Source organism: Nematolebias whitei, chromosome 18, assembly GCF_014905685.2.
Source record: "Nematolebias whitei isolate Nwh7 chromosome 18, NemWhi1, whole genome shotgun sequence".
NCBI classification, from domain to species: Eukaryota; Metazoa; Chordata; class Actinopteri; order Cyprinodontiformes; family Rivulidae; genus Nematolebias; species Nematolebias whitei.
In genome coordinates, this window is record NC_056515.1 from 15,077,820 (window position 1) to 15,088,525 (window position 10,706).

Genomic DNA, 10,706 nt, shown 5'->3' on the forward strand with positions numbered 1-10,706 from the left:
ATAATTTTTTTTTTTTATACGTCCAGAGGACCGGACTTAACTCTGATTTTTCTACCTGGATTATTGTGTCTCAGGACACTGAGGTTAGCAAGCTAATGTTTAGTGTAGACTATTGCCTTGCAAAACTTTTTCCAGAACAATAAATCTAATGTTGAGGTAAAATATATCTCAGTGTTAGTTAATGTTATCTTTGTCGTCCTCAATGAAATGCATTTTGTCTGAAATCTTTACTTCTCTGCAAAGAAAAACAAAAAGAAAACACCACTGCGCTCATTAGACCACTGACTGTTAAAACAATGATGTGTGTTTCTTTGTTTAATTTATATTTATGTTGATAACTTTATGGTGAATAGTGAAGGATAGAAAATGTGAACGCTCTTTAGGAAGACCGTTTCAAGATTTCAAGTGTAAAAACAGGTTTAAAAGGAGCTGTTTTAGATTCTTGGAGACGGACAAAGCTCAGTATTGGTTATCAGCATTAACCTTCCCCTCCTAATATTAGTCGGGCTCTAGTTTATATACATTTATCATATTAAAAACACGTTACCTAATAATGTATTTATTTTACCACAAAATATCCAACTTTCCCCACAATCCAAAAACTTAAACAGTGAAAGAGTTGTGTTGGTTTTAATCAGGACGGATGAACAACCTCTATGGAATGGCACCGTTTGTGTTCTTGTTTGTGTGTGTTGGGCCATGAGTGACCTAAAGATTATGAGTTAGTGATAAGTGATTAACTTTTCTTGGTTTACACAGCTTTTAAGACAAAATAGACATTTCAGTTTGTTTTTAATCTAGATCACGTTAGCTGGTGGTGGCAACTCGGTTGTTTTTAAGAAATACATAATATCATAACAGCATATGTAGATGTAAATTATGACCAAACGTGATAAAATTCTACGCAAATGTTAAATTAACTTAGTATGTACACATTCTATTTTATTTATTTATTTATTATTTTTGCTGGTCCCTTCTGACAGAGATTTCAATACAATGAACTGGTACATAAAATTAAATTTGAACAAAACAATTAAAAAGCAGAACAGAAAGAGAAAGTTAAATTAGTTCACATTAGTTCACAAAGAAAAACCTGTAGCTGTTGGTTCTTGGAAAACTGAAATAATCAAACCAGGTCCTCTTTATTTACCATTTACTTCCTGTGTCCAAATATGGCCCGACCATACAACAGGAAGTGCACCAGTCACACCATGACGACTCGAGGAAGAATTCCTCTCAGACTAATGCAACCATACAGCTTAATACTGAGACTTTTCAAAATGAAAGCTGTAACATCTGCAGTTCCTGTGCAAAACGACTGAACCGGAAACTGAATTTTAGAGAAGTAAAGGTGCGAAGGTATAAATGGCACCACAGTTTGTTTCTCTAAATAGACTCTACTTTCCTTCCTCCCCGCTCCTAAAACAAGTTGAGAATGAGAACATTTCCTGTAAACTGCAGGTTTGTATGGAAACAGCTGAAAACTGAGGTGGTAGGCCACTTTAACAGAAACTTGTCTCTACTATAAAAAGAATTGGTTTTAGAACAACACCACTAACCCACGAGGTGTAATTTATTTATCACCAAGCCCTGGAAAAAAAAAAAGACAATATGAAATGAGAGTCCAGTTTATCTTACAGATTCCTAAAATGAGAGGTACCTGAATGTAGCACGGATTAAAAGTATAAAAACCAAATAATTAAAACAAAAAGTTGGTCGATTAAATAAAAATATAAACAGATAGTGCCATTAAACAACATATTTATTAATTTTTTCATTCAACCTTAATTTAAACAGGTTATTCATTATAAAACTGGTAATTGGAAGTTTAAGTGGTTTTTTTTTTTTAAACATGATGCAATCAGCTCAAACATTTGGAGGTACTAATGTCTAACTTGTTACTCTACCTTTAAATTATTGACATGAACTATTAAAAAATCGCATTCCTTGAAATAAATCTACCGGTATATCCCTTCATGGTGACAGGCAGTTATGACTAAATTAAATTCAGAAGGTAAATGTAAATTTAGTCAGAAACAGTACAAACTATTACTAACTAACCACAAAACTACAACTCCCCCACTCCTTTATATGTGTTCAACATAATGGTACTTCCTCCAGTTATTTAACAGTCAACAATGGTGTACCACAAGGCTCAGTCTTAGGATCCACTCTCTTTACAATCTACATACATAATGTAGGTAAAAACATCCCTGATGCATCCATACATTTCTATGCTGACGACACAGTTGTTTATTGTCGAGCTAAAACTGTTGCTAAGGCTTTCCAGCTTTTGAAATCTGCATTCAACATCATCCAGACTGATTTGTTTCACCTCAAACTTGTCCTAAATGCCGAAAAAACCAAAGGGATGCTTTTTTCAAATAGGAAGTTGGTCCCAGCAGTTCTTCCTCCGATTTTATCCTCAAATGGTGTCCCCATTGAGTTTGTTGATTCCTATAAATATTTGGGTATCTTGGTCGACTCACATCTCTCTTTTAAGCTCCATGTGGAAAACTTGGTAAAGAAACTGAAAGTTAAACTGGGTTTCTTTTTCAGAAACAGATCCTGTCTAACACTGAATGCTACAAAACACCTTGTATCTGTGACTTTCCTTCCCTCCATTCATTACAGTGACATTATTTACATGAACGCTCCTACAAGAACCCTGCAGATGTTGGATGCTGTCTATCATGGTGCACTAAGATTCATAACTGGCTGTGATTATCGTACCCACCACTGCACCCTGTATTCACTGGTTAATTCTGGATGTTGCATGTCTGCAAGATGGCGGCGCCAGTGTGTTCGGCTTGCCTCTCCCTGCATACTTTGTTTTTGTGTTGTTTTTTGCTTTTATAACTAGTGTCGACTCTCTGCTGGTGTATAATCGCCAAACGCTTTTTAATCTTCGACCCGATATTAACAACTTGGCTCCGTTTGTGAATGACAGCCAGAAAACTTTTTTCCCTCCATTTCTGTCGGACGTGCCGGCCTACCTGTGCCGCGCCCCAGCTCCACCAGCGCGCAGAGCGCGCAGACGCCGCGGGAGACGCAGCGGCCAGCTGGTCAGACTGAAAGCTCAGCTGGCGTCCTCCCTATCCGCTCTCTCTGAGTTTGGAGCTGCATCTAATTGTTTTATCTCATGGCGCTCCCTGGATCTCATCAGCTCTTCTCTGGCTCCTGTTGTTGGCCTGGGTGAGGGACAACCTGCGCGATGCCTCCCCCCTCCCCCCCCCCCTCGTCCGAGTGCGCGGAGTGAACCACCACAACCTGCTCGATCTGGCTCCTGCGTCGGATCACACCCCGGCTGCTGTTGGCCTGGGTGGGGGGCCGCTGCTGCGCGGCCTCTCCTTTCCTCTCCTCCGCGTCCGCGGAGTGAACCACCACAACCTGCGGCTGCTGGAAAGAGCTCCTCGGATGGATGACGTCACCCTGGCTCCATCTCATGTTCACATGGCTCTGGTTAATGCTAGATCTTTAACAAACAAGACCTTTATTCTGAAGGACTTCTTCACCTCCCGTGGTCTGGATTTTTTATTCATTACTGAAACATGGATAACTGCCGGTGAGTCCAGTGCTTTTTGTGAACTCCTGCCACCAAACTGTGCATACTTCAGCTCTCCAAGGACGACGGGTCGTGGAGGAGGAATAGCGACTGTTTACAGGAAGAGCTATTTCTGTAAACAAATCACACCTTTAACATGTTATTCCAGCTTTGAGTTCAACTTGTTTGAGCTCGGATCTTCACAACCCGTACTGTGTGCTGTTTTATACAGACCTCCAAAATACAATAAGGACTTTCTGACAGACTTTGCAGATTTTTTGGCTGGAGTCTTGCCTAAATATGACAGGATCTTGATAGTCGGAGATTTCAACATCGCCGTGTGCTGTGCTGATAAACCGTTGGTCAAAGAGTTTTTACAGCTGATAGACTCTTTTAATTTGCTTCAGTTTGTGTCTGATCCAACACAAGAATGTGGCCACACCTTAGACCTTGTGTTAGCTCACGGTTTTAATGTTTCTAATGTGGAAGTTTGTGATGCTGCCTTTTCAGACCACATGCCTGTTGTGTTTGACATGCCACTCGTCTGTCGCTCAGTCAAACCTCGCGCTCCTGCACAGCCCCGTCGGGTCATTAACTCCTCCACTGCTTCTCAGTTCTCTGCAGCTTTTAGTTCTGCCATCAGCCCCACAGACCCTGTGGGTCTTCATTCAGATATCGATGCTCTCTCATCTAATTTTAACTCAGCCTGTCAAAACGTTTTAGATGCTGTGGCTCCATTAAAAACAAGAGCTTCCAGACCAAAGCCTGACCCCTGGGCTGATGAGGTCACACGATCTGCCAGACGCCAGTGCAGGAGAGCAGAGCGGAAGTGGAAGAAGGACAAACTACAGGTGTCTTTCCAAGCTCTGAGGGACAGCTGGCGCTTCTATCAGTCCACTGTTAGAGCTGCAAAAAACAAATATTTCTCTGACATCATCTCCTCCAACTCCAGCAATCCACGTGTGCTTTTTAAAACAATCACCTCTGTTCTTAACGCCCCACAATCAGCCAGCCCAGAGAACTCCACTGAAATGTGTGACAACTTCCTGAGCTTTTTTATCAATAAGGTTTCAAGCATTAGAGCTCTCATAAGCCCTCCTTCTTACGACCCCTCCGTCTCCGTCACACGCTCTGCTGTCTTCAGTCAGTTTGAGCTCGTCACCCTGTCTTCCTTAACTGACATCACTGGTCGTATGAAACCTGCTGGATCCCCAAATGATCCCATCCCACCTCGTCTTTTTAAAGAGGTTTTTCACACCGTGGCTCCTCATGTGTCCCAAATTATAAATGACAGCTTGGCATGTGGACAGGTACCAGCGAGCTTTAAACATGCAGTTGTGACACCACTGATTAAAAAACCTAGCCTAGACCCCACAGTAATGTCCAACTTTAGACCCATCTCAAAACTGCCCTTCATGTCTAAGATCTTGGAGAAAATTGTTTACAATCAGTTAACATCATACTTAAACGACCACAACCTTCTTGAACAGTTTCAATCTGGCTTTAAAACTCACCACAGCACTGAGTCTGCGCTGCTGAAAGTCTTCAACGACATTCTTTTAGCCACAGACTCTGGTGACTGTGTAGTTTTAATGTTGTTGGACTTGACTGCTGCCTTCGACACAGTAGACCATCACATCCTCCTGTCTCGTCTGGAGAACTGGGTGGGCATTCAGGGTCCTGCTCTACAGTGGTTCAGATCCTATCTGACAGAGAGAAACTTCTGCGTGCGCATTGGTGCTGTGGAGTCCTCTGTAGCCCCTCTCACTTGTGGAGTACCTCAGGGTTCTATACTTGGCCCTCTTCTGTTTTCCCTGTATCTACTCCCTCTGGGACATCTTCTCCGGAAACATGGCATTTCTTTTCATTTTTATGCTGATGACAGCCAAATCTATGTTCCGTTAAAACAGGGCAAACACCATTCCTTGAAACAACTCCTGGGGTGTATGGCAGAAGTCAGAGCATGGATGTCACTAAACTTTTTACATTTTAATGACAAAAAGACAGAGGTCTTGTTGTTTAAGCCTAGTGAAGGCTCCAATATCCATGCTGATCTGGGTCCTTTAACAGAACATCTGACTGAGACAGCAACTAACCTGGGCGTGAGGCTGGACAGTGACTTCAAACTTGACACGCAGATTAAATCAGTGATCAAGTCCAGCTTCTTTCATTTGAGACAACTGGCCAAGGTCAAACCATTTCTGTCACAACATCATTTTCAGATCTTAATCCATGCTTTCATCACAACTCGCCTGGATTACTGTAATTCTCTTTATGTCGGTCTGAGCCAGTCATTACTGACTCGACTTCAGCTGGTTCAGAACGCAGCTGCCCGCCTTTTAACTGGTACCAAAAAACGAGAACACATCACCCCTGTTTTAGAATCACTACATTGGCTCCCGGTTCGCTTCAGGATTAATTTTAAGGTTCTTTTATTTGTTTTCAAATGTCTTCATGGTCTCGCCCCACAGTATCTGTCCGACCTGCTCCAGCTGTACACTCCTTCTCGCTCTCTCAGGTCAGCAGATCAGCTGCTGCTGGTCGTCCCAAGGTCCAACAGGAGACTGAGAGGTGACCGAGCGTTCTCAGTCGCTGCCCCTAAACTGTGGAACGAGCTGCCTCTGCATGTCAGACAAGCTGGCTCACTTCCTGTTTTTAAGTCTTCTCTGAAGACACATCTTTTCTCTTTGGCTTTTACTTCAGTTTGAAATGTTGGTTTTAATGACTCTAAGTTATTTGTTTTATTTTATTTGTTATCTTTATTTTATTTCACATTTTTAACGTGTGGGGTTTTTATGTTTTTGTATGTCCTAGTGTACAGCACTTTGGCCAACAGTGTTGTTTTAAAGTGCTCTATAAATAAAGTTGTATTGTATTGTTAACTGGACATCATTAACTTCATGCAGACTCTCTCACTGGTACATTTTCATCTTTAAATCACTTCTTGGTCTGCTGCCTTCATACATCTCCTCCTACATGTCTCTGCGTGAGTGCAGCTACAGCGTGCGCTCTCAGGACATTATTACCTGCAGTGTTCCCTCAATGAGGACTGAGCTAGGCAAAAGGACCTTCTCCTACTCTGCTCCTGTTTCCTGGAATATCTTACAAAAAGATTTGAAGCTCTCAACCTTGACCTCTCTAAGTGTCTTTAAGAATCTGTTGGACACCTGGCAGGGTCCAATGCTGACATGTTCCTGTTGTTAGTTTTCTACATTTGTCTTGGAATCTAGCTGTTTTTTGTTTTGTTACCTTTTCCTTTTAGCCATCCTATTTGTTAAAAAAAACAGTAGTATGACTTTTTATAATTGTTTATTGTTGTTGCTGTTGTCCATTGTTGTCATCTTTCTTTGTTGAAATCAGGTCTCTCTTGTAAATGAGTCCTCGAGGCTCAATGGGATTTACCTGTATAAATAAAGGTTGATTGATTGATATGTGACCATTTAAAAATGCCAACCAATCACAAATTAATATTATCACTTCATTTGCTGAATTTGTTGCAGATTTGTCTGAAGCATTCCTACGTGAGTACGCTTCACAGACGTGTCTGTTTGGACGGTAGCTGTACGTAGGTGAGATGACAAGACATGTCAGAAATGCAGTCAATAAATTTACTGGAAAGCCACGTCTATATCGTCAAATTGTCAACATTTAAAAAATAATTATTACCTTTAGAACACAAACGGGGCCTTCGCGAGGGCGAGCTGGCCGGTGTAAATAAGTTGAACCTATGCAATGTATTGACTCAAGACAACCAGCAGGGGGGGCTGTAGCCGATTAAACTGTACTTTTAGATGCAGTAAAGAAGACAAAACTAGTTTTCCAACCGCTAATAATATCACAAGAAGAAGATTGAGAAGGTGAAGAAGACACTTCGATAAGGTAACATGCCAAAATGAAGAGCTTGGCTTAACAAAAACAAGAGCAAAGGTAGCACAAGCAAGTGTTATGTATATCACATGGCTGATACTGAATATATGTCACCAGCTCTTACAGCTGTTACACAACTTTTGTAGCAAATAAGCCTAAATAAGAGGAATTTGTTCTGACAAAGGAACGTATATAAAATATCGGTATCGGCATTGGTTATCGGACGAATAAGTTTTAACATATCGGCATATCAGATATCGGCCAAAAATCCAACATCATGCATCACTAGGTTCTACCCTTTCCACAGAACCCCACTTGAAAAGTGGGTCGTTGGGTTAACTGAAGTCCAGCACTGTTGGTAAATGTTCAGTTTTTAGGTTAAATCAGTGGTTCTCAAATGGTTTCTTGCTTCAGAACCACAAAATGATACTAAGGCTTGTGACTCCAGCCACTGCAATTTCAAATACTGTATATAAAATTTGCTAATAGTTTTCTTAAAATGGCGTGACAACAAGGCGGTCTTTGGTGTTTCGGGTGCCAAAGGCAGCCATTATTAAATTCAAGTTGACATCTGGAGATACTCCAAGGAACTCTCCACTTGATGTTTTATGACACAAGGTGGGGTCCACACCACAATTTTAAGGACCACTGGGCCAGATAAAGCTTTGGTGAGGTCACAGACTCCTATTATTATGAATTTATGAACATAAAAACCTAATAATTAACTTCAACAGCCCTAAATGGCCTTTACACTTCAATAACAAATATTCCCAATCAATCATTTCATGTCTTGCTGTTTATACAGCCTCTCCTCCACGTCTCCCAAACATCGGCGTTTGGATACTGTGATGGTGCACTTGGTCTTACGTGATATTACATCATATTCAGCCTCTACAACCAAAAGGTTTGTGTCATTACAATATGAACGCCTTGTGTCATTGCATCCAGTGAAGTGTAGGTGTTGCTCCTCAGCCATGCTCGACTGACGTAACTTCTATTTTTGGACAAGTTTCACATCTGCTTTAAAATAAGGAAAGGCTGTTAAATTAAGCGTGAGGGACACAATTAACTGACACTAACTTCTGACTTTCCATAAAACACAATATAACAATTCAGGAGAGGGATGTTAGCAAAATTCCCAAAGAGATTAAAGCACAAGAAATAGAAACACCTAACCATTTGAGTACCCTAATGTAAAGGTTTTGAAACGTTTCAACTTATGACAACAGACACTTGGGGTCACAATTATCTGGTGCAAGAACCATAGTCTGGCTCAGTAAATAAGGAACACAAGCACCATTAGACCATTATTTTTATTGGCTTATAGCACAGTGTAGTAAACTAGGCCTCCGACCAAAACCTGCCTCTGAGGACCTTCATGTGACAGGAACTGTTATTTCATTGATTTGAATCCAGAAATACAAATTAGCTCATCCAGAGACTTTCTAATTGTATCCTGAAGTAATCAATTGAAAGAACACTCTTATTTTATATTATCATTACTATCTTACAATATCTTGATAAATCAAAAGTGTGTTTAGTTCATACCATTTCTAAATGTTGAAGTGAACCACTCTTTTTAAATCAACTGTGAAACAGTATTAATGATTTTTTAATCCTCATTTAAATTAGAAATCCAGTTAAATGTCTATTTTACAAAGTGATTATGCATTTTGATCTTGTGTCTGAATGAGAGAGTAGTGATGTCGGTCGAAAGTCAGAAAGAAGTTATTAGAACGAAGTGTCGTGTTTTTAAACCTAGCAGACGGTAAACAAGAAGCTTCTGGCACCTGCTTCCTCCATCTGGATGAGCTAATTTGCATTTCTGGATTCAAATCAATGAAATAACAGTTCCTGTCCCATGAAGGTCCTCAGAGGCAGGTTTTGGTCGGAGGCCGAGTTCACTACAACAGCTTTACTTCTAGCAACAGTTGTATGAGGAACAAAATACAAATAAGACCATTTTAAAATAAATTTTCATTGTGATGACCCTAAACTTAATGTCCTCCATCTTTAGGAACAACTGCTGCAATGTGCAGACCATGCTGACTGAAAAACATCATCCTGTAGCTTTATTAAAACCAACGCCGATGGATGTAAATCTCCTGAAGTTTTCTAGATTCATCGGATGAGAAGAACCACTACATTCTAGATATCCAGCAGCAGATGAACCCAAAAACCAAACAGGATATTCTTTCATAGCGTAGAACTGAACCTCAAACCAAAGAGTCTTGAAGGAACCAAACTATGGAAGAAGATGCTTAAGAGACCGAAGGATCTAAGCAAACTTACATGAACTCTCGTTCCCAACACATGCTGGTGGTCGGTCTGGAGCTCCGAGCAAAAGACTTCTTGTTCCTCAACGAAGGAGCAGGCATGCCGGCGGACATGACAACAGCAACACGGTGCGGTGTACAACCATACTTTATAAAACCGTGAGAAAAAAAATGACTGGATCACCGAGTCCAGAACAGAACAATCGCTAGATGTGGACTAAAGATGGAAGAATCTAAAGATCAATGGCAGCCAGACGCTCAGATGTGTCAGTTAGGAAGTCAGTTGATGCTCTGAACCCCTTGAGACACCACCAGAAGTTTCCTGAATGAGAGAGCAGGCCTCTGATTGGTCGAGCAGCACTGGAGTGTTCCTTCCTGCTTCCTCAGAGACGGAGCCTGATTGGTCGGTAGATTCACAGACTACAAAAACATGTCCTTCACATGCTCGGACACCACAGGAAGAGGCCAGGGGAATTTCCATCTGTGACTGGAACAATGCAGAGACCACAATACCATCACACGTATATTACTAAAATTGAAATGAAGAGGCTGCAGGTAAACTTGTCACGGTAGTTTGTAAAAGTGCACACAATAAAACTAAACCTTCCTGTTCTCACATTAAACTTTGGTCTAAATGAGCTCAATGGAAGTAAAACACTCTGAAGTGGTGGTAACCCTAACCTAGAATATTGTAAAACTTCTCAGAATGTCTTAGAAAGCTTATAAACTTTCAACAGTTTGATAAAATTTGTTCTAGAGCAGGGCTATGATCGGGGGTTACTAAAAGCCAAGAGCTCAGGGGCCACACATCCAGCACTTATTGTCATTAAGTTGGTTTGTTTTATGGTTTAAAATCTAGTTTTATTCAAAAATGAACCCACTGGTGGGCCGAACTGAGCCCATCCGTGGAACTGATTTGGCCCTCGGGCCGCCACTTGAATAGTCCTGTTCTAGAGCAATCTCTGAAGAGACTATAAGCATTAAATAAACTTTACTGCAAAGACCAAACCTGCTTAAAT

General features: G+C 40.9%; 1 protein-coding gene across 1 annotated transcript in view; it reads left to right on the forward strand.

The window, feature by feature from the left end:
* The first annotated feature begins 4,571 nt into the window (after positions 1-4,571).
* The window catches only part of LOC119425058, a 58,559-nt gene continuing 52,424 nt past the window's right edge, over positions 4,572-10,706 (forward strand). Inside the window, exon 1 of the mRNA XM_037692583.1 lies at positions 4,572-6,237. Within this exon, the coding sequence (XP_037548511.1) occupies positions 4,576-6,237 (1,662 nt within the window). The 5' untranslated portion in view covers positions 4,572-4,575. The remainder of the gene's footprint in view (positions 6,238-10,706) is intronic.